The sequence below is a fragment of the Monodelphis domestica genome, chromosome 7 (genome assembly GCF_027887165.1).
Source record: "Monodelphis domestica isolate mMonDom1 chromosome 7, mMonDom1.pri, whole genome shotgun sequence".
Lineage (NCBI taxonomy): Eukaryota > Metazoa > Chordata > Mammalia > Didelphimorphia > Didelphidae > Monodelphis > Monodelphis domestica.
Genome location: NC_077233.1, coordinates 145,764,971 through 145,791,995, shown reverse-complemented (window position 1 = coordinate 145,791,995; position 27,025 = coordinate 145,764,971). Strand labels below are relative to the sequence as shown.

The following is a 27,025-nucleotide window of genomic DNA, read 5'->3' as shown; positions in this document are numbered from 1 at the left end:
ACTTAACCCCCATTGCCTAGCCCTTACCACTTTTCTGCCTTAAAATAAATATACAGAATTGATTCTAAGATAAAAGGTAAGGGTTTAATATAAATATGCATATTTTAAAAGGCAGGGGACAGCTATGTGGCTTAGTGGACTGAGAGTCAGGGCTAGAGACAGGAGATCCTGGGTTCAAATCTGGTCTCAGACACTTCCTAGCTGTGTGACTGGACAAGTCACTTAATCTCATTTGCCTAGCCTTTACTTCTCTTCTGCCTTGGAACCAATACACAGTATTGATTCTAAGGTGGAAGGTGAGTGTTTTAAAAAAAAAAAAAGGCAAATGGGGACAGATAGATAGCATAGTGGATATAATACCAGGCCTCAAATCAGAAGGACCTGGATTCAAATCTGACCTCACATACTTCCTAGCAAGTCACTCAACTCCAACTGCCTAGCCCTTACTGCTCTCCTGTCTTAAAACAGATATTTAGTAAAGTAAGGGTTTCTTAAAAGGAGGGGGCCAATGGTAAATACATTGTAAAAAATATAGCAAATGTTTTATAAAAGAGAGTCAAATTCAGATAATACATAATAGCTAGAAGTATAGAGTGCTTTAAAATTTACAAAGAGCTTTACAAATATCCTCTCACTTTATTCTCACAATAATCTGGGTGGAGGATGCCATTATTTTCACCTCCATGTTACAGAAGAGAACACTAAGGCAAATAGAGGTCATTGATTTGCCTGGGATCTTTCAGTAAGTATCTGAGGCAAAGGATATAAATTTAGGTCTCCCCGACTCTATCCACTGCCCCACCTAGTGGTCAGCATATATTACTGCATGGCATCCTTAACATGCTGACCATATCCGCCTATTCTTCAACCATCCCCTTCCTTAGTTTCAGGGAACAGGAAAATAATGGCTCACATTTCTAGTGACCACAGTCAGGCAGTAGAAGTGTAAATCAGGCAGAATTTAAGACTCGAATCCAGATCTCCAGCCTTCAAGTAGTTGTTTTTTGTCTTTTGTTTCATGCTGTCATGTCCATTCTTTTCACACGAAATAGGAAATAGCGTGTTTACCTAATGCCTGAATCCCAACAACCCTGCGAGGGAGGTGGTAAAAGTGTCACTATCCTCATTTTAGATCTAGGTTAGCTTCAGGATTTCGTCTTTCTTGCTTTCTCCCTTCTGGAGAAGGGGAAAGAATGCAGAACGTCATGAATATAAGTAAGCCTGAATTTTAAATTTCAAAATACATCCTCATTTCAATCAGTCTCAGAGAGAGGAGGTGAATTGCCCACGGACATAAGCTAGTAGCTAGCAAAACTAGTACTTGCACTTGGGCCTTCTGACTATTTCCAGGGATCCATTTACTAAGTGGTGGAGTCAGAGCTCCAGCTAAGCTCTTTTGACCCTGAGGCCCAGTGGCCAATATCCTGCCTCCCTTCCCTATAGGTTAAAATGGAAGGTAAGGGTTGTTTTTGTTTAAAAAAAAAAAACTTTTAAAATTCATGTTGATTAGCTTAATACCGATTACAGGTATCAGCTGAATTGTAGATTTCAAATTCCAAGGAAGATAAGAAGAAAAAAAATTGATGCTGGTTTACTAAATACTTAAGTTTTATAAAAGAGGTTGAGCCTTCTGACAACCCTGCAGGGTGAATATTACAGGTAGTATTATCCTCATTTTACAGATGAGGAAACTGAGGCTCTGAGAAGTCCATCACTCAGGTAATGGGCATCAGAAACAGGATTCAAACACAGGTCCTAGTCCAGCATGCTAACTTTATAGCATACCATTTTACCCTCATGAAACCTCTTATCATTATTATGTTTTGTCCTCCAACAGAATGTCAGGCTCTTGAGAGAAAGTATCATTTGAATTTCTCCCTAGTACAAAGATATTGCTTCATATATAGCATGCACTTATTCTTTGTTGGATTGAGGGCTATTTCAAAATAATGTTAATCAATTCTCTCTCCAACACAATCAAGTAAAACTCAGAGGGGACAAAAGAAATCCTTCCACTCCCACTTTCAGACTGGCAGAAAGCCTTTAACACTCAGACTATTGGCTAAATAGTTGCTAGATCCACCACACTGTAGGCAAAATCAGGTGCCTGCCTATAGATGGAAATAGGCAGGATAATCTGGGCCTCGACCTGCTCCTATGGAGCCTTCCTGTCTTCTCCAAGTACTGCACTGCCTGAGAGGTAAGTGTGGAGCCACTCTGCCTGCCTTGGCCTTACTCACCTGAATCTCTCAGGTAAAGAAGTTGTAGAGAAAGGAAAACCAGTAATAACACAGCAAGGTTTATATAGTTCAAGTCTTTAAAAAATGTTAAGCTTTCATATTCTTAATTTCGTCTGCCTAGGAACGTATCCCACAAATTGTAACTGTTCCTCTGCCTCCTACATTTTACCTAATGTACTGTTTTCAAGAAACCAATAAACAACTCCATTAAATGAGTCTATTTCTAGATTCCAAATTAGCAGGGCCAATTCTGTCCAGTACATTAGGCTGCTAATTGTTTCCTTTGTCTTAGATCGCAGGTCCCAGGAGAAAATTAGCTTGCTGCCACACAAAAGATTTCCACCATTTATTTCCACAACCCATATGTTACATAATATACAACAGCATCAGGAGGATATTGGGCACAGCACATATCCATCCAGCTGGTCAGCCAACAGGACCAGGTTTCTGGACTAGTCCCGCCATCGATGCCCACACTGAGCATTGCAGCACTTGTAGAAAGTAGTCATAGGCTCGTCGGCAGATCGAGTCTGAAGCTGCATGAAGTAGGCTCGAGGATGTTCACATTTGGGGCAAGGTTCTGCAGAGAAAAGAAAAATGAGCCAATTTAAATTTCTGTTATTCTTTCTATTAGAAAAAATGCTACTGACCCATTGTTAAACAAGTGCCTTTGAGGAATTTTTTCTGTTATCACTCTGCAATCTGGAGAAAAGGTCTACAGGGGGCTTGGCTCAACTGCTGACACTGCCTGGGTATGACTCCATTCTATGCCCAAACTAGAAACTAACTGGCTCTCAGTGAAAGGCTCCACATAACCATGGGGTAAAGATGGGCAGCCTCTGGGGTTAGAGACTTTGCTAGAGATCTGAATCCCACCCAAGAACCACCCTTCTTCCTCAGCCTCATATAAATAAAAGCACCAAGGAAAATCAAGGGAATACAACTGGCTTTTCTCCCATCATTTGCTGAAAAGAAACCTAGAAAAAAGACTGTATGAAAAGCCAAATGAAAGCCTCATAGAACTCAAATACAACTGAAGAACAAAGAAAACAAGCACCTCAATTCCGGAGCATCGCTCCAAGTTCCTACTCAGGCTGTCATGGAGATGATATCCTAGAGGGCCCATGGCTTCAATACAAAGCAAGGATTGGGTAGAAGCTACATACAGGGTGTCCCAAAAGCCTTAATGCAGGTTAAAGTATTGAACAGCACATTGCAATTCTCCTAAAAGTGCTATGTGACAGGTATTTTTATAAGTAGTGTGATTCAAAATTCATTTGTTTTGAGAATTTTTTCAATATCCCTTTAAGAAGAGAGGTCTCCAGAAATATCTGTGCTTTCAAAATTTAGGTAGGCATTAAAGTTTTCTAAACAAATTCTAGCAATGTTATTTCCTTCCCCCCCCCCAATCTAAAGAGGTATTTTTAAAAAAAGAGACATATTAGTAAATGAGATTGTGCTTGGCCTCCCGGGTCTGATATATAGTGAGATTATCATTCTCTCTCTTCTTCCTCTTCCATCTCCCTTCTGATCTGATTTCTTTCTCTTATGTGATAGTTAATACACTAGAGATGTTGCTTCTGGCAGACAAGATGGAGGAGTAAGGAACACTCTGACCTCACCCAAACTCACCTCCAAACAACCACAAAAGGAAAAAATGCCTCAAAACAAATTTTGGAGTTACAGAATCAATAGAAGACAAAGTGAAGCAGGATTTCAGCCAGAGAAAATGCAAAGGGGAAGCAGAAAGGACCTGTCTCACTGAGGTTAAGAGATGAGAGCAGTAGAATCAGCAGCAGGAAGAGTAGCCAGTGCAAGCACATGCTGAGGAACTTGAGGAGAGATCACAATGCAAGCATACCTAGGAGAACCCTCAGCAGTAGAAACTCTGCTCAAGACACCTGGGGAAGCTGGCAGCTAAGAAGAAGAATCCAGCTAAATCTGGTACATGGTACCCAGGGGAATAGTACTCCCTCTCTACCTTAGAAGTAGGGCTGAGTCTCAATATACAGGCAAGATCATGAAAAAAGCCCCACAAAATGAGTAAAAGAAAAAGCCTAAGTCTGAAAAGCTATTTCAGTAATAGGGTAGACTAAAATGTAAGCTCAGAAAAAAACAGCATGCCAAAACAAATGTGTGAATCCTTGAAGGCAGATGTGAAAGGATGTCAGGTCCCAAATGAACTCCTGGAAGAGTTCCAAAAGAGGATCAAAAAACAAACAATAAGAGACTTAGATGAAAATTTAGAAAAGAAAATGATAAGAAAAACACAATAGTTTGGAGCAAAAACTCACTGAAAAAAAATCCCAAAAAAGGAAATACAAAACCTCAAACAGGAAAATAACTCTCTGAAAATCAGCCTCAAAAATTAGATTTGGATGAATGGAAACTAATGACTCCATAAGACAGCAGGAAATAATAAAACAATTTGAAAAAATAGAAGAAAATCTGAAATATCTCACTGAAAAAAAAATTTACGTGAAAAATAGATCCAGGCGAGAGAACCTAAGAATCATTGGACTGCCTGAAAGCCATGATTAAAAAAACCCTGGACATCATATTGGAAGAAATTATCTGGAAGAACTGCTCTGATGTTCTTGAACAAGAAGGGAAAGTAGAAATTGAAAGAATTCACTAAATCATCTCCTGAAAGAGATCCCAAATTTAACAATCCCAGGACTATTATAGCCAAATTTTAGAACTCCCAGGCCAAGGAGAAAATACTGTAAACAGCTGGGGGAAAAAAACAAATCTAATTCAAATATCACTGAGCAACAGTCAGGATTACACAAGACATAGCAGCTTCTATATTAAAGGACCAAAAGGCATAGAATATTGTATTCCACAGGGAAACAGATCTAGGACAGTGTTGGCAAACCTTTTTGAGATCTCATGCCCAAACTGCACCTTCAAGTTGCCTGTGGGCCCCTACCTCCCCAAATTACTCTAGATAGTGGAAGGAGGAAGTACTCAAATTGAGTGGCTAGATAGGGGGGGCAAGGCATGCAAAAATATCTTTGGGCTCTGTGGAGAGGGGGAACGAAACAGCCCCTCTGGGCCACTGGGGCACATATACCACACCTTCACCAACACAGATCAAGGACAACTGAGAATCACCTACCCAACAAAACTGAGTGTAATACTCCAGAGGAAGAAATACACATTTAATGAAATAGAGGAGTTCCAGGCATTCCTGACAAAAACCAGGGCTGAAAAGAAAATTTGATGAACAAATTCAACACTCAAGAGAAGCACAAATATCTATGATATTTAAGAGATACCTAAGATATTTAAGATGCTTAAGTATTTAAGGGAAACAATTGGGTTAAACTGATTGCATTATTACATAAGATGATAATTAAGATACCTAAAAAATCTCTGATACAAGAGATACTTATGGTAATCAAGGGAAACAAAAGGATTAAACTAATTCTATTATTATATAAGGTGATAACTAAAATATCTGTGATCCAAGAGATATTTAAGATTGTCAAAGGGAAAATGGGATTAAACGTATTGAGTTATTATATAAGGTGATAATTAAGATACTTAAGATAGCAATGATATTTGAAGTACTTATTGGTACCTAAATTATTTAGTATCCTTAAGGCATGGAAGACACTTAAGAACTTTATCACTATTAGGACAGTGAATGGGAGCATAAATAGACATAAAGAATAAATTGAATAAGTTGGGATGATAGCCAAAAAAAAGACAAGGCAAAACAAAAAGGCATATACTTGGAAAAGAGAAAAGGAGAGAAAATTGGAGGTAAATTATTTCACATGAGGAGGCAAGTAAGAATCAACAAGTGGAGGGGTAGCTGGGTAGCTCAGTGGATTGAGAGCCAGGCCTAGAGATGGGAGGTCCTAGATTCAAATCTGGCCTCAGACACTTCCCAGCTGTGTGACCTTGGGCAAATCACTTGACCACCATTGCCTAGGCCTTACCACTCTTCTGCCTTGGAGCCAATATACAGTATTGACTCCAAGCTGGAAGGTAAGGGTTTTATTAAAAAAAAAAAAAAGAATCACTACATGGAGAGGGAAATGGCGAAAACAGGGGCAATGGGCAATGCTTGAACCTTACTCTCATAAGAATTGAAGAAAAGTGGGAATAACATGTGCACACAGTTAGCTAAAGAAACCCATTTTACCCTATAAGAAAGTAAGAGGAGGAGGGGAAATGAGAAAAGAGAGGGACAGAAAAAAAAGGAGGGTAAAGTCAGGGAGATGGAAGACAGAAGCAGAAATATTTGTGAACAGGGAAAGGCTGAAATGAGATGAAGAGAAAGTTGGGGAAAAATCAAATAGAGGGGAAAACATAGTAATCCTAACTGTGAATGTGAACTGGGATGAACTAAACACCCATAAAAATATAAGAGGAGAAGAAAATGGATTAAAAGCCAGAATTCCCACGCTATGTTTTCTACAAGAAACACATTTAAAGCAAGGAGACACACAGAATAAAAGCAAAGGGCTGGAACAGAATCTACTATGCTTCAATCAAAGTTAAAAAAGTAGTGATAGCAGTTAAGATCTTAGACAAAGCAAAAACAAAAACTGATTTAATTGAAAGAGATAAAGAAGGAAATTACATCTTGATAAAAAGAAACTATATAAACAATGAAGTAATATCAATATTAAGCATGCATGTGCCAAATGGCATGGCATCCAAATTCCTAAAGGAGAAGTTATATGTATCACAAGAGGAAAAAGACAATAAAACTATATTAGTTGGAGATATTAATCTTCACCTCTCAGAATTAGATACATCAAACCAAAAAATAAACAAGAAAGAAATTAAAGAAGCAAATAAAACTTTAGAAAAATTAGATTTGATAGACTTTGAGAAAACTGAATGGTAATAGGAAGGAATATACCTTTTTCTCAGCAATACATGGCACCTTTACAAAAATTGATCATAAAATAAAGCATAAAAGCTTTATAACCAAATGCAAAAATATTAAATACATACTTTTCAAACCATAATGCTATAAAAATTACACTGAACAAGTAACTAAAGGAAAAAAAGGGTTGAATTTAATTGGAAACTAAAAACCTCACCCTAAAGAATGAGTGGGTCAAAGAACAAATCATAGGAAATAATCAGTAATTTCCTTAAAGAGAATGACAAGAAGAAAACATAACAAAATTTGAAGATGCAGCCAAAGCATTAGGGGAAATTTTATATCTCTAAATGCTTACATCAATAAAAGAGAGAAAAAAACAGATCAATGAATCAGATGAGCAACTAAAAAAAACTAGAAAAGGAACAAATTTTAAATCCCCAATTAAATACCAAATTGGAAATCCTAGAAATCAAAGGAGAAATTAATAAAATTAAAAGAAAATCATTGAACTAATAAATTAGGCAAAGAGTTGGTTTTATGGGGGGCAGGTAGGTAGAAAAACCATAGGTTAATTTGATCCAAAAAAACCCAAATTACTAATACCAAAAATGAAAAGGACAAATTCACAACCAATAAAAAGGAAATTAAAGCAATTTATTAGGAATGACTTTGTCCAATAATATGCCAATAAATCTGACAATCTAAATAGATTAATATTTTTTTAAATGTAAATTGACCAGATTAACAGAAAAGGAAATGGAATAAGCATCTCATCTCAGAAAAAGAAACTGAACAAGCCATAAATGGATTCTCTTAAGAAAAAAAGCCCCAGGACCAGATGGATTCACATGTGAATTCTACCAAACAATTAAAGAACAATTAATTTCAATACTATATACATTATTTGGAAAAATAACTGAGGAAAGAACTCTATTAAATTCCTTTTATTACACAAATATGGTTGTGATACCTAAATCAGGAAGAGAAAAAATAAAGAAAACTAGACAAATCTCCCTAATGAATATTGATGCAAATTTTTTAAATAAAAATTTTTTAATAAATACAAATTTTAAATAAAAATACTAGCAAAGAAATTACAGCAATACATCACAAAGATCATCCACAATAACCAGGTGGGTTTTACCAAGAATGATGGAATAGAGGGCAGCTGGGTAGCTCAGTGGATTGAGAGCCAGGCCAAGAGATGGGAGATCCTAGTTTCAAATCTGGCCTCAGACACTTCCCAGCTATGTGACCTTGGGCAAGTCATTTAACCCCCTTTGCCTAGCCCTTACCACTCTTCTGCCTTGGAACCAATACACAGTATTGATTCCAAGATGGAAGGTAAGGGTTCAAAAACAAAAAAAGAATGCAGGAATGGTTCAACATTATGAAAACCATCAGCATAACTGACCATATCTAATAAACTGACAGAAACCAAATGATTATCTCAATAGATGCTGAAAAAGTTTTTGACAAAATTCAATACCTATTCCTATCAAAAACATTAAACTAAATTGAATGTTCCTCAAAATGATAAATATAACACCTATCTAAAACCCATTAGCAAACATTATCTGAAATGGGGATAAAGTAAAAACCTTCCCAATTAGATCAGGGATGAAGCAAGGATGCCCATTATTGTTCCTACTCAATATTATAGTTAGAAACGCTAGCTATAGCAATAAAAGAAGAAATTGAAGGAATTAGAATAAGCAGTAAGGAAATAAAGCTATCACTTCACAGATGATAGGATGGTATAGTTAGAGCATCAAAGAGAATCAATCAAAAAGCTTATAGAAACAATATTAAATTTAGCAAAGTTTTAGGATATAAAATAAACCCATATAAATCATCATCATTCCTCTATACCAATAAAGTCCATATTTATATATATATATATATATATGTAATTAATATTTGTTTGTTTACTGCAGCTTGTAATATGTTTACCACTTGAAGAAGAACCGAAGCTACTACCTGTCAAACTTGATAAGTTCTGGACACTGTTCAGTGAGCAGACCAGGATTAACAATGCCAAAAACAAGGATGGACTTGCCCCCACCATTGATGCTATACATTCAGATTACTACAAAGTCTTAGGAAAAGGGAAATTCCCCAAGTAGTCAGTCATAGTGAAGACAAAATTCTTTAGCAAAAGAGAAGAGTTAAAAATTAAGGGTGTTGGATGGAGCCTGTGTCCTTGTGGCATAAAAATCCAAATGTTATCCCCCAAAAAAAACATCCTTATTAAACAACTTGGGTTATTTCACCATCAGATTAAATTTGAATGTTTATGGCTTGAGAAACTGTCAAACATTTCTGTTGGTCTTGATTGCTCATTAACAGTTAAAAGATGACTACAAAATTTCCAGAGTCTCATGGGTTCTCAATAAAAGAGGTAGATTTCTAGTTAGTCTTATGTAAATGTCAAAGTTTTGATCAGTTTGATCGGCTTCTTTCTGTTGTCTTACTGAGTAAAAAAAAACAAAAAACAATAAGATTTTAGGATTAAAAAAAAAATTGGAGGAGGCTGTTAGGTGTCTCAGTGGACTGAGAGTCAGGTCTAGAGACATGCAAATTTTAAAACTACTCCACCCTACTCAGACCATACCTTAGAAGATTTGATTTAGCTATTTCCTGATTTGTAACAATGGAGATACTTGGTCTAACAGAATCAGGTCTTGGGAACTCTACATTGCTCCACCCTACTTAAGTTTAACAAGGTCAGGAATGTCTGCACCCATATTCAAGGATTAAGTATCTAAGAAGATGGCCTTCAACAAATATGTGCAGAAATAGCGGACAGACCCCTGGACTGTCCTAAGTCAAGCTAAGCTAACATTGGTACAGATGAGACTCAGGAAAGTGACTAAAACTGTCTATATAGGGCACGTCACTTCCTCTCTTTGCTCTCTTTCCCCTGAGAGGTGGCTCTGGCTGGCAGTGTGCTAAGCATTCAGACATCTTGGCGTGGTGGCAGCTATTTGTCTGGGTTTTGGCAGTGAGTTTGCTCTTGAGCTAATTCAGGTTCAGGCATCTTGGCTGAGCCCTCTTGGAGTTCAGGCTGATTCCTTCCTCCTTTACCCTCCAAAACCTTACCTTCCTAGATCATCTAATCACCCCCTGGCACAAGCCAGACAGAAGAAATCCTACACCCTTTCCTTCTCCCTTCTTAATTTCTTTCCACTATATTAATTAAATCACCATAAATTTCCAGCTAACTTGGGTATTTTTTTATTTGGGATATCCATGGCAACCAAATAATTAATATAGATTAGGTCACAATGCTAAAATTATCCTTTACAGACAGGAGGTCCCAGATTCAAATCTGGCCTCACACACTTCCTAGCTGTGTGACCCTAGGCAAGTCACTTAAGCCCAATTGTCTAGCCCTTACCTCTCCTCTGCTTTTAACCAAAACACAGTATTGATTCTAAGATGGAATAGAAGGGTTTAAGCAAAAAACTATTTAATTTTAAAATATAAGGAGTAAAAATTCAAGTGAACTCAGGCACAACTAAGAACTACCTGTGATTACCTGGCTAAGAAAAACCCAGGAACTATAAGAACACAACTACAAAAACACTTTTCACAGATAGTTAACATATTATACAAGATTACTTGTAGGAGAAGAAAATGGAAGAAATTTAGATTGCAAATTATCAGTAAACAAATGTTTAAAACTGTTTCTATGTATAATTGGGAAAAAACACAATAAAATATTACTGAGAAAAAAGTGATAGTTAATATATAATTAAAGACTATTTTTCATTTGTTGTATTTATTAAAGTAAATTCTATATTCCCTAACTTGAGTATCTAATGGAAAATTGGATGGTACAATCTCCTAGAGTCAGGAAAATTCATCTTCATGAGTTCAAATGCAGGCTTAGAACCTGGGCAAGTCACTTAACCCTATTTCCTTATCTATAAAATGAGCTAGAGAAGGAAATAGCAAAATACTCCAGTATCTTTGCCAAGAAAAGCCAAATGGGGTCACAAACAGATGGAACTAAAACAAATGAACAACAATGTTAAATCTTAATTTAAAAAGTGGATAAGAGGAACATTTTCATTGAGATAATATTAAAAAAAAACAGAAATGATGTGAGTAAAGTGCTTTGTAAACTCTAGAATATTATAGAAATAGCTCTTACAAAAAAAAAATTAAGCATTACATTAAAAGTCTTTCATGCTTGTTATACAGGGAACTATTTTGAGTGTATGATGTGAAGGGAAGTGGTCAGCAGTCTCATGTCACTGGTACAACTGCTTTTCATACCCTTGGCAGGGTCTAGAGAAATGGGGCCCTGATTCTTACCTGCAGTAGAGTCAACATTCTCCCAAGCAGCAGCTCCACCAAGCACATCATCCACTTCCTTCAGCTTTGGATACTTCCGATTCGTTACCTAGCAAACCGCAATACCACATCAAAACCCCAGAAAACAGAATGGCATCCATCTCACCCATCCAGGTTCCAATAAGATCATTTAACTCTACACAGGGTTCAAATACTATTAACAAGGGGGCAGTGGGTGGCTCAGTGGAATCAGGACCAGGCTTAGAGATGGGAGGTCCTAGGTTCAAATCTGGCTTCAGAAACTTCCCAGCTCTATAACCCTGGACAAGTCACTTAGCCCCCACTGCCTAGTCCTTACCACTCTTCTGCCTTGGAACCAATATACAGTATTGATTCTAAGATGGAAGGTAGGGGTTTAAAAAAAAACAAAAACTATTGACCAATGACCGAATAAATGGAAATTTATCAACCAAAGCAGATATCTGAGGAGAGACCAAAGAATGGGAGAAAAGTAATTTAGGTGTCAATAAGGGTACTCTAAGGAAATTAGCTAGGAAGATTAAATAAAGATAATCAAAACCAAGAAGCAAATGGTATATAACAGAAAAAAGAGCAAACTGAAAATCAGAACACCAGGATCTAAATCAAGGTCCCACAATTAGATGTGTAATCTTGAGGAAGTCATTTTTTCTTTTGCTATCAGCTTATACATCTGTAAAATTATGAGACAAGACTAGGTAACTTATAAGGTCCCTCTTGGCTCTAATAGTCTATGAGATAAATAAATAAACAACAATAGTGTAAAGACAACTGTGAACAACTTAAGAACACTGATCAACACCTTAAGAACACTGATCAACACCTTAATCAACCATAATTCCAAAGGATTTGTGTTAAAACGGGTTATCCACCTCCAGATAGAGAGGCATGTATTTTTTGGACATGGCTAATGAAGTAATAATCTGTTTTTCTTGACTATACACGTCTATAACAGGGTTCACCTCCTCCTTGCTTTCTCAATGGGGAAGGAGAAAATGCTAAGCTGAAAATAAATTGAATTTTTTTTAAAGCATGGACAGTATTGAGAAATGGAGAGTCTTGTGCACTGAACACCAAGAAGGCCAATAGCACTGAACCAAAGTATATTGTGGAGGAAGGAAAGAAATAATGTAAAGCTATAATCCATAAAATCTTGGCAACAGATTGAACATGGGTTAAGAGTCAGGTAAGGATGACCTAGATTATAAGCCTGGGTGACTTGAAGGATAGTGGTATCTTCAGCAGTAAAAGAGAAATTAGGAAGGGAGTGTTGGAAAATGGATGATGCAGAAAACTGATTCGTAATTAGACATGTTGAGTTTAAGATGTTTATAAGATATTCCGTTTGAAATGTACAAAAGGCAATTGAAGATACAAAACTGAAAATTAGTAATGTTAGGATTGTATAAGTAGATCTGAGAATCATCTGCATAGAGATGATAACTGAATCAATGGAAGCTAACAAGATCACTAAGAGGAAATAGTATAATAAAGAGTAAAGGGCCTGTACAGAGCTGTAAAGAAGCCCATGATTAGCAAGCACTGCCTAGATAAAGATGCAAAAAATGAGATTGGGGAGTGGTTCGATAGTAGAAGAACCACAAGAGGGCAGTGTCACAAAAATCTTTTGAGAATGAGTACCAAGAAGAAAAGGGTAATTAAAAAATATCAAAGACTGCAGAAGTCAGAAAAGATGAGAATTGAGAAAAGGCCATTAGATTTGGCAAATAAAAGATCACTGAAAACTTTGGAGATAGCAACTTTGGTTGAAAGATGAGATCAGAAGTGTGAAATTTAGATTACTCCACCCTTCTTAGATCTTACTTTATGGAGAAGATGAAGTTGTAATCTCCTGATTGAACAATGAAAGTACTTAGTTCTTACTTTATAGTAAAGCTAAAACTTTAAGTCTATTTTAAGATCTTAATACAAAAAGGTGTTAAGTAACTATAAATGGTAAATTAATCACAAAAAGGTTAAGTAACTAACAAAAGGTGAACTTAACAAAGAAGTGTTAACTCAAAAGATATAATCTAATCAAAGAAGATGAGAACTACAGAATGGACAGTCCTGGAGAAAAGCCTCTAATGTGACTGGTAGATGTGAAAATTTAGAGGAGGGGACACAAGAGTAAAAGGTCTATATATTTGGCATCACTTCCTCTATCTGGTCCCTTTGGCCACGGAGAGGTGGCTGGTGGCAGCGTGCTGGGCCTTTCAGCATCTTGGAGTGGCTACAGCTTTTGTCCGGTTCGGTGGTGAGTTTCTGGTTGAGTTTTTCCTCCTTTACTTTCCAAACTTTATCCTCTTAGAAGCCTCTAGTCTCCTTCATAGACCTAGTGTGGGAGATCTTGAACTCCCCTTGGCACAGGCCAGGCGGGAGAAATCCTATATCCTCTTCACTCTTCCTCCTTAAAATCCTTCCCTCTATATTAATTAAAATTACCATAAATTTCCAGGCTGACTTGGGTATTTTATTTGGCATTTTTCCCCTAGTGACCAATTAATTCAGATTTTTAAGTCACAACCCTAAAATTATCTCCACAGAAGTAAAACTCTAGAGAGTTAAGAGTGTCAGGAGAAGTATAGGCATATATGGTTGAGAGTCTTCAAAGAGTTTAGTCATAAAAGAGGAAATAGTTAGGAGGGATGGAAGGATCAAGGAAGAGTTTTTTAGGAAGGGGGAGGCATGGGCATACTTGTAGGCAGGAGAAAAACTGCCAGCTAAGACACAGAGATTGAAGATTAGTGTCAAGAGTCAGGATGACAGAAGAAAATAATCTTGGAAAAGATGAGACTGACTTGGTGAGAAAGCCACCTCTTCTCACGAGACAGGAGTGAAGGAGTAGTGGCAAAAAAAACATCTAGGCCTCAATTTTTTTCAATGAAAGATGAAGCAAGGTTCTCAGCTGAGCAAGTGGAGGAAGGGGGAGAAATGATTGTTTTGAAGAGGGATGAACAAGTTAAGAAAAGCTACTGTGGAACTGAGAGAAAGAATTGTGGGACTAGAAATGCAGAAGAAAAATGTAGGATTTATCATTTGTTTATATGAGTATAGGATTTGGAATTTTGGTTTTTAAAAGATTACTCTCTTACAAAAATGAATAATATGGAAATAGGTATTGAATGATAATACATATATAATCCAGTGGAATTGCTTGTTGGCTCCAGGAGGCAAGGAAGGAAAAGGGAAGGGAAAGAACATGAACCATGGAACCATGGAAAAATACTTAAAAAACAAATAATTTTTTTAAAATGCTACTGTGGAGAATGAATTAATTAAGGAGATATAAAAGGACTAATTGACTTCAGTGAGGACCCAATTAAGATTAGGAAACAAATTTCTAATAGACCTAGTCAGCACAGTTTTGTGATTTTATACAGCTTTGTTCAGGAGTATATGAAGAGAAGCAAAGGTAGTTTGGGTGGTAGGGGTAATCTAAGGCTTGACAGGTCAATGAGAAAAGAGAATAATGCAGAGTTGAACTGGTTTGCTGGTCAAAATTCATATGGCAAGGGGGCAGCTAGGTAGCTCAGTGGATTGAGAGCCAGGCCCAGAGACAGGAGGTCCTGGGTTCACATCTGGCCTCAGATACTTCCTAGCTGTGTGACCCTGGGCAAGTCACTTAACCCCTATTGCCTAGCCCTTACCATTCTTCTGCCTTAGAATCAATATACAGTATTTTATATATATATATATATATATATGATTCTAAGACAGAAGGTAAGGGTTTAAAAAATTTTTTTTCAGAAGGCAAGAGAGTATAACTAATGCATGAGTGATAGGTGGGAAAGAAATGCAAAGTGGAGGGCTTGGAAGTCAGGGTAAGTTTGAAAAACAGAATATCAGGAGTTATAAAATGGACAAATCTATAATCTATGAGTTTCTCTTCTCTAGCACTTTACCCCATTTAATAGATTTTTTTATCTTTAACAGCAATGCAAGGAAAATTTGAAAATAGTGTCCCCTTAAAATCAATAAGTTTCACTCTAACACAAGTGATTTTCAAACTAAGGAGAGCAGAATTTTCTGTCATTAAAAATATGTAAATTTTAATAGTCATTAAAAGGTATGTTATTCCAGCACTTAGCACAATGCCCGACACATAACAGGCAGCATAATAAATTTTTATTGATGGATCGGTCACCCTAACTTGTATAGCTTTACTTCCAGCTCTACTTATGACAGTCTATTTTCCTCGTACGACTTCACAACTCCCACTCCTTATATCACACACTACTCTTTATACCTTCCACTTGGTCTCTCAGGTTTCCTTCTCCCCTCTCAGCCATCTCCTTTACTCCACAGATGATTTTCCTCTTTCATTTAGGCTCAAAGGGCCATAGACTGAGAACTGAAAGGGACCATCTAACCCAATTCCCTCCTTTTACAAATAGAAACATTTAGATTCAAAGAAATTGAGTGATTTTTTCGGAGTCGCACAACTAGTCGAGGTCTTTTGGGCTCCCAAGTCCAGTGTTCTATATACCTCCTAGACCACGCTTTTCCTACAAACGCAAGCGTGCATCCACACGCACCACTACACCTATTCGTGTCCTTTCATAACAGATAACGCCCCCCTCTTCCCTTCCCCCCCCCCCAACAGACCAGCCCACACCTTCCGGGTGATGTTGTGCACGTAAGGGCACGTGTTGCAAGCGAAGCGGTGGCAGCGTTGTCCCTCCTCCACGATCAACCCATTCCCGCAGCCTGGACAGAAAAGTAGCATCTTTACTGCGACCCACTAACTTCCACCAGCAGGCGACAATTCGACCTCACTAGATCGCGACAACCCAAGCTCCGCCCCTCACTCCCACCAATGGCTATTCCCCATTGTCTCTGTCGGCAAACCTCTCCACTAGTTGACCCGGCTTCTCCTCTCACTTACAGCCATCTCCTATGAAGCCCCGCCTCTCCCTTTCCACCAATAGCCGTTCCCCGTCTGCCTTCTGGCCCTAGTCAGCCGCCATCAAAGCCCCGCCCCTCTCTTTTGACCAATAGCCGTTTCCCAGCGGCCCCTGCGGCAGTCCTCTTTTCTCCTATTTCCCAGAGGCCGCTTTGAGAACGCGAACGCTTACTCGGAAGTTTCCTGCTGAAGGCATGGAGGAAGAGGACTGGGATATAGGGGAGAAGCTACAGGTCGTTAAGGAAGAGGTCGAAGCAGAGAGCAGCGGCGGCGGTGGAGAGGATGAGGATGACGAAGAGGAGGCGCTGCCTCACGCCGAGGTGGTGGACGTATTTCAAGAGGGACTCGCCATGATTGTTCAGGATCCACTGCTCTGTGACCTGCCTATCCAAGTACGGAAAGGAAAGGGTCGCTGGGACCCAGGCCCAAGCTCCCGCAGCTTTCTGTCCTGGCCTCGTATAGTAATATGTGAAAACCAGCGGTCACGAATTAAAATGAATGTTAACGTTTACTAAATGCCTGCTACATGCCAGGCGTTGTGCTAAACCATCAGGATACAAAACTGAAGCTTACAGTCTAATCCGGGGGAGTTGGGAGAGGAGGGAGGTTCCGGATGGTGAAGCCAAGAGTCTAAAAATGAGTGCAACCAAGTAGAAATTAGAATCTGGTCCTTCCAAGCTCGTGAGGTCTGTGTAATTGAGGAAATAGGAGGGGAATGGGCATTAGCATTGTGTGGATCAGACTAGGCAGTAGCTACCAATGGCTTCTACTCAACTTATTCCCCTTTTGGCAGACAAGCACAGTGAAGTAAAAAACCTGTTACTGGGGCAACGAGGTAGGTTTGGTGTATTGAGAGCCAAGCTTAGAGATTGGAGGTCCTGGGTTCACACTTCCTAGGCAAATCATGACCCCTGTTGCCTAGCCCATTCTGCCCTTCAGACTTGGAACCAGTATAAGTAAAAGTCTTTTCAAAACAAAACTTGTTACCATCTTGGTCCTAGACACTAAAACAAGTTCTGTAAAATATAATACTCTTAACCTTTCTGAACTTCAGATTCCTCTGAAATGAAGATAATGTATATTAAGCTGTCTACCTATAGGCTTGCTGGGAAGAAGGCCCTTTGTAAACCTTAAAGAGAAAGGGCATCACTTTCCAGATAGTCTTACAGAACCTTTTCTAGGTCTAAGTCTAATAGTCTTTTTTCTCTAAGTAATTAGTATTGTGTTCCAGGTCACGTTGGAGGAGATAAATTCTCAGATAGCCCTGGAATATGGCCAAGCCATGACTGTCAGAGTGTGCAAAGTGGATGGAGAAGTGATGCGTAAGAACTTTTTAGTCATCTTTTTTCCTCATTTTGACTGCCCTGGAGATAGTTAACATTCATATTTGGCTACTGTAACCATTTGGGAGACTTGCTACTAGGGGTGGTAAAACCTAGTCAGGATTAGCTGACAGTGGAGAGGGGAAGGAGCTTGCCCCAAAGTTAAATCAGGTCCAAATCCTAAGATTTCTGCCCACTTCCTCCTACCAGTCTCTTGAGTTACAATTCCCTTCCTTTTTGAAGAGCCCCACCCCATTGTAGGCAGTTAGGTTAAAGCTAGGATGGGTGGACAGAGCAGGTTGCCCATTAGGAACTTTTATATGCTTTGTACCTACATTTCAGCTGTTGTCGTGGTGCAAAATGCTACAACCCTGGACCTGAAGAAGGCTATCCAGAGATATGTGCAACTCAAACAGGAGAGAGAGGGAGGCATACAGCATATCAGCTGGTGAGTTGTTAAAAGATTTATCATCTCTTCTCTGTCCCTTAGCTTGAATAGAAGTCTTGACAAGGAAATAAATATCAGACCTCTAGCTCTAGGATCTCTAGGGAAAGCTAATGGTTATTCATTTATTCAGGATCTCTTTTCCCTTTGACAGATTTTGTTTAGTTGCTTTTCAGTTGTTTCTGACTTTTTGTGACCCCTTTTGGGATTTTCTTGGCAAAGACACTGGAATGGTTTTTTATTTATTTAGTTCATTTTATAGATGAGGAACTGAAGCAAACAGGGTTAAGTGATAGGGTCATAAAGCTGTGAAGTGTCTAAGGTCAGATTTGAAGTCTGGAAGATGGGTTTTCCTGACTACATACACACTCAGCACTTTCATCACTGTGCCACTTTGTTGACACATAGGAATACTTGAATAGCCTTACTCCTCAGAAGGAAACTAGTCTACCGAATAATCTTAGAGAGCACTTGGGATCTAGCTTTGATAATAGGCATTGTTTACCTTTGCATTGAGTTCTAATGTTTTATTTCACTATTTCTTTTAAATTCTTGGCGAGATCTTCAGGTCATATATATGGAGAACATATCATCTCACTTTTGCTGGAGAGAAGCTAACTGAAGATGGAAAGAAGCTCCGAGAGTAAGTGGCCCATTTCATTTATGCTGCAGGAAGTTCTAGAGATCAGTTCATGTAGACCAGCATTGCCTAAATGATTGCAGACATTCAAGGTGCCCATTTAATTCATAAAGGACTGAGAACATGTTCTCCCCACTCAACATTCCCAGAATAGTATTCTGAACATAGGTATGAGGGGACGTGTACAACAACACAGGGATCTCCATGTGTCTGATAAATTTTGAATTGATGAATGGCTTCTTTTTTGGAAAGTTTGGCTGTTAGCAGCTTTCCTAAAATGTTAGCTTGACCCCAGTTTTGATATCAAATAGGAAGAGAAGAAGAGAACAGGTAGACAAAGGTAAAAATGGAACGAGTGTAGCATCCCAAGAATATTCACATCTATGAATCATAAATATATGGCTACTGTGTCTCCAAGCACAAGGTTTTACCAATAAGGTTTGTGAATGTAACCTTGAAATGGCCATGTGGCCCTTGCCTAGGGCAGACTCATTAACATGATCGGAGCCACAATTGCCCAGGAAAGTGGTCTTACCTCACCATCCAATCCATATGGTCCATGCTTTGTAAAGTGGTTACTACGTGCTTGGGAATACTTCCCTAAACAGACTAAGGCAATAAATATAGAGGTGGCGACTATGAATCTTTCTCTTGGATCTTCAATCTGCTCTAGCAATCTCCATCTCTCCCTCTCTAAAGCCTCTCCCTGGGCTATGGCTTACATTCTCCACCTTAATCTTCTCCTTTACCTCGTGTTCCATTGATCCCCATATTTTCCTCCCAAGGGGAAAATCATAGGGGTTGCCTGCCCTATTTAAACACTGACTTGTCCGTGTCTGTCATTCTTCACCCTGGTTTGCCAATTCCCTACTTCTCCTCGGGTCCCTATCACAAAGGACAACCCCTTCCTTGTAGACCCGCTTATCGGGCTCTACAACGAGGTTTAAAGGCCTTGTTATTCCGTTGTCTGACTCTTCATGACCCTATGAACCATACATACCTTTTATGAGGTTTTCTTGGCAAGGATACAGGATACTGGATTGGTTTGCCATATGACTATTATAAGGAAAACACACATTAAAAATGTGATCCTTGTTAGTCCAAAGTTAGCCTTTAACCAATCATGGAAATAACTGGACCAAAAGGAATTGAGCTGAAGGAAGGTAATAACATCATCTTAAGTTAAAGAGATGGACTTTGATACTTTGTATCATCTTTCTCCCTCATGTTAGTGAGCTAAATGTAGAAAGAGCCTGAATCCAACACATCTTAAGTTATTTTTTAGCCCAGGGTTCAAGATCTCCCACTAAGCAATAAGGTTAGGATTTTTACTGCTTATCTGAGCATCAGTTCCCCAGCCTCAGTCCACTGTTCTAGCTTTGTCCTTTGTGACAGAGCAAGACCCTATACAAAACCCCAAGCCAGCCTAAAGGAATCACTGTGGTGTATGATTCCAGACTAGTAACCAGTATTCCCTTTCAGGTACGGCATCCGAAACAGAGATGAGGTCTCCTTTATCAAGAAGCTGAGGAACAAATGAGGTAATGCTTAAGAAAAGACTTGGTGAGCCTTTTTATCCTAAGGATCAGGATAGGTTTGCACTTATAGCATTTACTTCAGTCCATTTAGGCTCATGCCAGTGTTAGACTTTTTCCTAACTGCCACAATGATCTGCCTCTCTGTATACTAGCTCATAATGTCCCCTAATTTGGGACTCACGAGTTTGTAGTTATTCCAATAGCTGGTTGGGCCAGGGGATTAGGTCTGGGCAGTGGCCTTGGTCTGTGCGACAGTCATCCTTTTTGTGCTATTTCTAGCCTTCTGAAGAAAGAAGGATGCAGGAGGCTGCCAGGATAGATCATCTTCTCATTCAGGTGATTTGTGGCATGGGTAGAGGGTGGCAAAAAAGCATTCAACTTAGAGATTTTAAGACCTTTTTTTTTTTCCTTTTAGCTAGTAGGGAACTTGGGGATCATTTAGCCTAACTTCTTCATTTTACAGGTGAGGAGACTAGGCAGAAGAGAGATTGAGACTTGGCTTGGGGTCAGACAGCTAGTTATTACAAGAGCTGGGTTTTGAACCCGGGTCTCTAGTCCCTTCCTTTTTCTGCCACAGCATGAGACCTGGGTGTTGGCTTAGCATTTATCACCACACATATGTTAAAATCCTAACACTAGGTGTCCCATTTTTGTTTTCTGCACTAAGCCTTATAACTGTGTAACTCTGAATGCGTAGATTCTTCATCTGTTAGATTGAGATAATTAACTATAAAACAACCCAAAGTCATTGTAAAGAACATACTTTGTAAATTATAAAGTCCTCTAGAAATATAGGTATAATTATGAAGTCGATGGCATTGATTGCTATTCACAAGGCCCATGTAGCATCATATTGTTCCCTGGCCACAGATTTTGCTTCTAACTGTAGCCCGCTTCTACATGTATGCTGTTTGTTATCAAAGGTGAGGAGAGGAGAGGAAAAAGCATGGCTCACCCAGTGCAGGTCATCTCCACTGCTGGAGATGACAGCTGGTCAATGACACAACATATAAAGTGACATTGTTAGCACTCAGGAAGCCTATAAACTTCCTTTGGAGCTTTTCTTCAAAGGACCTTAAAAACCTCCAGGTAAACCCAGTCTGACTAACATTGCACATTTATACACTCTCACACTTTTACTTCCCACACTAGTGAGTTTAGGTCTTTGAGGGCAGGTTCTTCAGCTACCCCCCTTCCTCTAGTAATGATCAGACCATTGTTTTCAAACTTTGTTTTCAAAAAGGTAGAAGACCTATTAAGACCTATGCCCAGCTCTCTTCCTAATCCAGTCCAGTCTAAAGGGAGCGGGTCCTTGTGTCAAATACTGTCACTTTCCTCTGGAGATGGGTCCCACTTTTTGGCAACATAATCAAATATTTTACCAATTCAGAATTGCCTGATTGAAAGGTTCCTTGTTTTATAGGGATCCGCAGTACAAATCCAGGAGTGAGATCTTTTTATCCAGCCCTGAGCATGACTGGAAAGGAAAGGGATAACAACATTGGGCTATCCCAAGGAGCAGAAGACTTGAAACTTGGTGCTTTGGGTATGACCTACCTACTGGGCCCAGCACCCTCTGAATGTTTTCATTGTATTTGCCCCCTATCTCTCCTCTATATGTATTTTTTTTTTTTACAAACCCTTATCTGCTGTCTTAGTTAACCAGCTCTATATGACAGTAGCAAGGGCTAGGCAATCAAGGTTAAGTAACTTGCCTAAGAATTAGGAACTGTCTGAGGTTAAATTTGAATTCAACTCCTCCCAACTTCAGGCCTGGCACTACCCACTGTACTACCCAGTTGCCCCTCTTCTATTCTTGTTGTTACATTCAAACTCTATGGATCTTTATTTTGAGTAAAAAGGAAGGGAAGTGGGGCTACAATTTCTATAAAACATTGTTTCTGCTGATGAAAGGCACTTGAGTCCTTTTGTTGTCTTGTATTCAGAAGCATCTTTTCTCATACTAGTGACTGGGACCACTTTTTTCCTGACCTGGCAAAGCTTCCCCTTGCCTACTCCCACCATATTCCTATCTTCCTACCTTCCTTTAAAATTCTTCAACTCTTAAAAATAATAATTTTGCCTCTCCCCCACCCTAGTCTGATTGATTTCTTGAAAAGTTCATCTGAACCTTCCATAATTTCGTGGCTCCATATTATCATAATGTCCCTGGTACCTATGGCTACTGTTTTCCGGTTGCCTTTGAAGGTTCTCCCTTACCCCACTGAGGTTGACGGCCTAGAAAGGAGAAAGAGACAGGAACAAGCTGAGTTAATGGCAGCTAAAACGCTCCCGTTCCATTTATTGGCCACGTGTGGTGGTCGTCAGCTGGGCTAGTTAAAAAGGTAGTTATGGACACTAGTGTAATAAAAACCTGGAAGCATAAAAGGGGTTCAACAAAACTGAACAAGGCACAATCATTCTGTTTTCAGGAAACATGTGAGTCACGGTGAGATGAGGCAGGGCCAGGCTGGACTGCCGAGAGCAGAAGTCTGGGAGGTGGGCAAGATTGGCCAGTGGGATGGGACTGGGTCTGTCCCCACCTGGGGGAAAGGGAGACACAGCTCCTAGCTCCAGTCCAGCACCACTGTCCCCTCCCTTCCAAGTTCCACCTCCCATGGCCCTGGATCAGTGGAGCTGAGCATCCAATTCATATTTCTCACAAAACTTGTCTGTGAAGGGGATGCATGTGAGGAACTCGCACCACTCACAGCGGATCGGGTAGAAGTAGAAGAGGATCACCAGACCAGAGAGGAGCCCCAGGAAAATGATCTGGAAGACGATGATCTGGCACCGCTTGCGATACAGGTCAAACTTGCCGAAGCTGATGTAGGGCAAGAAGGCAAAGGAAAGAAAGAAGCCACTGATGAACCCAGAGATGTGGGCAAAATTGTCGATCCAGGGCAGGAGGCCAAAGGTGAAGAGGAACAGCACCACAGCCAGAAGCTTGAAGAAGGCTCGCCAAGGCTGAGCCAGGATCTGCCAGCTCTGGAACAGCTCCACAAACAGGCAGGCAAGGATGCCAAACTGGGAACCAGCGGGGCCAACCTGCAAGAAGGGAAATGATGAGAAGGGGGAGCTGCTGGGGTAGCCCACTAGGGGAAGAGATGGGGCCAAGACTAAAAATGAAAAGATGGGGTAAGGGAGAGGGACTGGAACAGATTGGGCTCAGAAGTGCCCTAGCAAACAGGCTTGTTAAAGGCCTGTTTCTTTCTAGAGTACCTTTAGACTCAAACTCCCAGTCTGCTCACTGTCCCATCACCTCTTACAAGAAGTCTTTCCTCTGTGAATTGTTTCCTATTCGTCCTAGATAGTTTGTTTATACATAGTAGCCTACATATTGCATCCCCAATTAGACCAGGAATTCTGCCTTAACTTAATGCTAAGCATAGTGCCTGGAACACAGTAAACCCTTTATTTACAGACTGACTAACCACAATTTTCAAAGGAACCAAGAATTTGATTGGTTCAAGTTTCTTGATTGGACGGTTCTAGATTATCTTGAATAAACCTGAAATGTTCCACTTTAAAAGATTAATTTGTAGTGCAATTTGTAAAATCATTGTAACAAGAACCTTTTCTAGTCAGCCTTTTGTATCTCTTACAATCTTGAATAAGCTTGTAAATCCAATCTTATAGAAAAGGAATGAGTTAGTGGTGGGGCCAGGACTGGAACCCCACAAATCTTGTCTTTTTTTTAAGTTGTGGGAATAAGTTTATTGAAATGATTTTTGTTTTTATATTAGTCCTTTCTGGATATCATTCCCACCTACCCTCTTCTCTCATATACACATACACACCACTTAATCCATGAGCCTTTCCCTTGTAACTAAGAAAAGCATTTAAGGAAATAATGAAGTATTCCCATCTAATAACGTGCACCATTTCATTCCCATAGTCCCCAACTAGCCAAAAGCAAGAAGGGACATTTTGTAAAACTCTTTCCTGAGGCCAAGATTTCCATCATACACTTAAGAGTTTACAAGTTCCATGAGGGTAGTGATTTCATTAAGCGCTTTTTTGGAATTCTCCCCTACTGTGTCTGATCCCATACTAGGGACAAAGTGGTTCAATATTTCTCATTTGCAAAAAATTCTCTTTAGGTACATTTTCAGCAATGTGCCAGAGAAAATGAGGGTCAGTGACATAATGCTGCCTCTAACCTTCAAAGGAGTCTTCATGTATCCAGAATGTGTCACTTAAGCTCTGGGGGATATGAAGAAAAGGAGATAGGCCCAGCACTCGACTACCTTACATTCATGTTAGGAAAATAAGATTCAAAACAATACAAGAAAACGCTGGTTTCAAGGACCACAGTGAAAGAACTCTCAGGATGTTGAACTGTGGTCTATCAGGACTCAAAGGAAATCCCACTGATTTAGTATAGTCCCCTCCCTCTAAAGATGAGAAAATGACAACCAGAAAGGCAAAGCATTCCTCAGTGAGCCAAACTGAAGGAAGGTCTGTGAAAACAGATAGATCCTAATAGCACCCAGACTGACTGACATGTATGTGCCCCATGGGAACGCCTTAGAGCCTTACCTCAGCCCGGTAAGGCAAGAAGATAGCACTAGCCAGGTTGCCTGTGATACCACTCAGAAGGTAGATGATAGAGATACGGTGCCACCCAGCTAGCTTCTCCAGGTCCCTAAGGATCGTCATTTGGAAGCAGACAGATACCAGGCAGTGCAAGATCCTGTTAAGGAAAGGGGAGCAGAATACTTAGAACTATATACACCTATTTTCTCTTACAAACCCTAGGGTTCACCCCACCTAGATCACTAAAGTCCATATGTTATCCTCTCTGTTAGAAGGCATTTTTCTATTTATAAATGGGGCACTTTGCGCACAGTAGTCATTTAATTAATGCTTTTAATTTTCCCCACCTCTATGCCTAACCCCAATTCCTGCCAAAACTGGACAGTGAGGATAAGGAAACACAGGAGGCAAATAGGCCCAGCAAGCCTGGTCATCCCCACCCCAGGAGGGCAGTCACTTACCCAGCATGTAGGAAAAGAGAGAGCCAGAGGCGATAGAACTGGTCAGGAACCTCAGGGTTTAGGAAAGGCAGAAGGCCACAGACGTCATCCATGCAGTGCACCTGCATGGACAGTGGCCCATCAGTATCCCCAGGGAAAAGACCTCAAATCCTTTTGCCATCAGCCTCCTGGTGCTCCCCTCCCCAAACACACTGTTCAGACATTTGGCCTTTTTATTATTATTCCTAAAGGAGCCTGAAAAGGTTTTCCCTGCGCCCACCCCCATACCTGGGAGCACAAGGTGGCCTCCTCGTGGAAATAGCCCCTCATGAAGTCACAGTATTCCCGAGAAGTGATTTCACACCTTAAGAGGGAGGAAAGTTCAGACAGGGTAGTAGCTGGCTTTGAGTCACCCCAATGGTCCTCTATAATCTGGTCTCCTCCTCCCAGCCTGTTACTCTCTCAGGACATCAAAACTTAGTGCGGCAATCTAGTTAAGTCTCCATTATCCAGCCAGTGGATGATTCAGGCCTTTCCCATATGTCCCAGCACCCACCGCACCAGTCCCTGAGAAGCCTGGTTGGGGAGGCAGGGGCTAGTCCTCTCTCACCTTCCTTTGGTACCAATGCAGCAAGGCCTCCCGGTGATGGCACAGTCCATGTGGGGGTGGTTGGTGCGGTTCCCAGCGCTGTTTTTGGTGCAGATCTGGGTTAGACAGGTTAGGAGAGAAAGGAAAGTCATTCCCTCCCCATATGGATGAGGAAGGGCAAGACTGGTTCAGTAAGGCACCCCTTGGCTTGCCCCTTCCTACTGCCCACAGTGCCCAGGGCACTGAGTATCACCAAAAGAAGCCCAAGCTCTCAGGCCAGAGGCCTAGGTTCTCATTCTATGTCCATTCTTGCTACTCCTTACAGCCATCTCTTTCCCCCTGAGTCTCAGTGTCCTCGGTAAAATGGGGACCGTAAACCTTGACCCAGGCTTTGGTGATAGTATGGCTTTAGGAGAGCTTTTTAGATGACTATAAGGGTGCGTGTTAAGGGTTGGGAGCTGGAGTCAGAAGCCTTGGGCTTAAAATCCCAGCCGTGCTATTTACTGCCTTGGTGGCTTTAGGCAAGTCACTCTTTGGACTTTTCTCTATATGTAAATTGAGAGTTTTGGATGACAGCTTCTCCAAGATTCTCTCCACCTTATGATCCTTCGCAATGTGTTTTCTAACTGGTATTCCTAAAGTGAGCTCTGTCCCAGGTTTTGCCAGGCACAAACTGTGAAGCTGGGCTGAGAGAGGGCCTAAAAAGGACAGGAATATATAAATTCCAAGGACTGATGTTCTATGTGATGTCTTTATAAAGTAGGGTTTGAGCCATTCCCATCGTCCCTTGGGGATGGAGAACTGCCTGGAGGTCCCTGGGCACCTGCCTGGCTTTTTCTTCCACTAGGCAGCCCCACATCCACAGATTCAGGAAGAATAAGGACACTTGGCCTAGGTCTGGTTGTCCCTGAGAGCTGCAATATCACAGGATCCCGGGGTTAGGGGACAGTTGCGTCTCCAGAGTTGAAGGTGCCCATTACTTCCCTCCCATCGATGAAGGTATCCTGCTTACCGGCCACTTAGTGATGTCATCCGGCCATTCATGTGGGCCCTCAGAGGATGGCTCATCACAGACCCTGCAATGCCATAGCTGGTCAGACCCTCTGCCATTGGCCCTCACCTTCCCGGGCCTCCCCACACCAACCCAAATATTTGTAGCCCCAAGTTGGAACA

General features: G+C 40.3%; 3 protein-coding genes across 8 annotated transcripts in view; 1 reads left to right on the top strand and 2 right to left on the bottom strand.

Annotated features, from left to right (window-relative positions):
• Window positions 1-2,571: 2,571 nt before the first annotated feature.
• On the bottom strand, window positions 2,572-16,337 carry POLR3K (RNA polymerase III subunit K). The gene is made up of 3 exons (XM_001364687.4): window positions 16,052-16,337; window positions 11,416-11,503; window positions 2,572-2,820 (listed from the first exon to the last, which is right to left on the bottom strand). The coding sequence occupies exons 1-3, from the start codon at window positions 16,160-16,162 to the stop codon at window positions 2,693-2,695; spliced, it is 327 nt and encodes a 108-aa protein (XP_001364724.1). The 5' UTR covers window positions 16,163-16,337; the 3' UTR covers window positions 2,572-2,692.
• A 69-nt stretch (window positions 16,338-16,406) lies between these two features.
• Window positions 16,407-23,816, top strand: SNRNP25 (small nuclear ribonucleoprotein U11/U12 subunit 25). Of its 4 annotated transcripts, none has more exons than XR_470305.3 (7): window positions 16,407-16,731; window positions 17,571-17,661; window positions 18,004-18,109; window positions 18,675-18,749; window positions 20,229-20,287; window positions 20,564-20,620; window positions 22,717-23,816. XR_470305.3 is itself a non-coding variant. In XM_007499167.3 (6 exons), exons 1-5 carry the CDS (start codon window positions 16,534-16,536, stop codon window positions 20,284-20,286), a joined length of 528 nt encoding a protein of 175 aa, XP_007499229.1. In that variant the 5' UTR covers window positions 16,407-16,533; the 3' UTR covers window position 20,287; window positions 22,717-23,816. The 4 variants fall into 4 exon arrangements, 2 of the variants coding, with proteins under 2 accessions (XP_007499229.1, XP_001371960.1); XR_470304.3 differs by lacking the exon at window positions 22,717-23,816 and adding an exon at window positions 21,708-22,201; XM_007499167.3 differs by lacking the exon at window positions 20,564-20,620.
• RHBDF1 (rhomboid 5 homolog 1) overlaps window positions 22,552-27,025 on the bottom strand; it is a 47,200-nt gene continuing 42,726 nt past the window's right edge. For all 3 annotated transcript variants that reach the window (XM_056805771.1, XM_056805770.1, XM_001364756.5), the window contains 6 exons: window positions 26,865-26,928; window positions 25,874-25,968; window positions 25,552-25,627; window positions 25,285-25,385; window positions 24,827-24,980; window positions 22,552-23,332 (listed from right to left, as the gene is read on the bottom strand). In XM_056805771.1, the coding sequence (XP_056661749.1) occupies window positions 22,913-23,332; window positions 24,827-24,980; window positions 25,285-25,385; window positions 25,552-25,627; window positions 25,874-25,968; window positions 26,865-26,928 (910 nt within the window). In that variant the 3' untranslated portion in view covers window positions 22,552-22,912. The remainder of the gene's footprint in view (window positions 23,333-24,826; window positions 24,981-25,284; window positions 25,386-25,551; window positions 25,628-25,873; window positions 25,969-26,864; window positions 26,929-27,025) is intronic.

What these genes read in the sequence shown, in the direction of transcription:
- POLR3K (XM_001364687.4), bottom strand. Translation starts at nt 16,162, where the DNA reads ATGCTACTTTTCTGTCCAGGCTGCGGGAATGGGTTGATCGTGGAGGAG. An exon ending in TGCACAACATCACCCGGAAG is followed by an intron (nt 11,504 to 16,051) that starts GTGTGGGCTGGT and finishes GCGGTTTGCTAG; the next exon opens with GTAACGAATCGGAAGTATCC. An exon ending in GAATGTTGACTCTACTGCAG is followed by an intron (nt 2,821 to 11,415) that starts GTAAGAATCAGG and finishes TTTTCTCTGCAG; the next exon opens with AACCTTGCCCCAAATGTGAA.
- SNRNP25 (XM_007499167.3), top strand. Translation starts at nt 16,534, where the DNA reads ATGGAGGAAGAGGACTGGGATATAGGGGAGAAGCTACAGGTCGTTAAG. An exon ending in TCTGTGACCTGCCTATCCAA is followed by an intron (nt 16,732 to 17,570) that starts GTACGGAAAGGA and finishes ATTGTGTTCCAG; the next exon opens with GTCACGTTGGAGGAGATAAA. An exon ending in GGCATACAGCATATCAGCTG is followed by an intron (nt 18,110 to 18,674) that starts GTGAGTTGTTAA and finishes CGAGATCTTCAG; the next exon opens with GTCATATATATGGAGAACAT.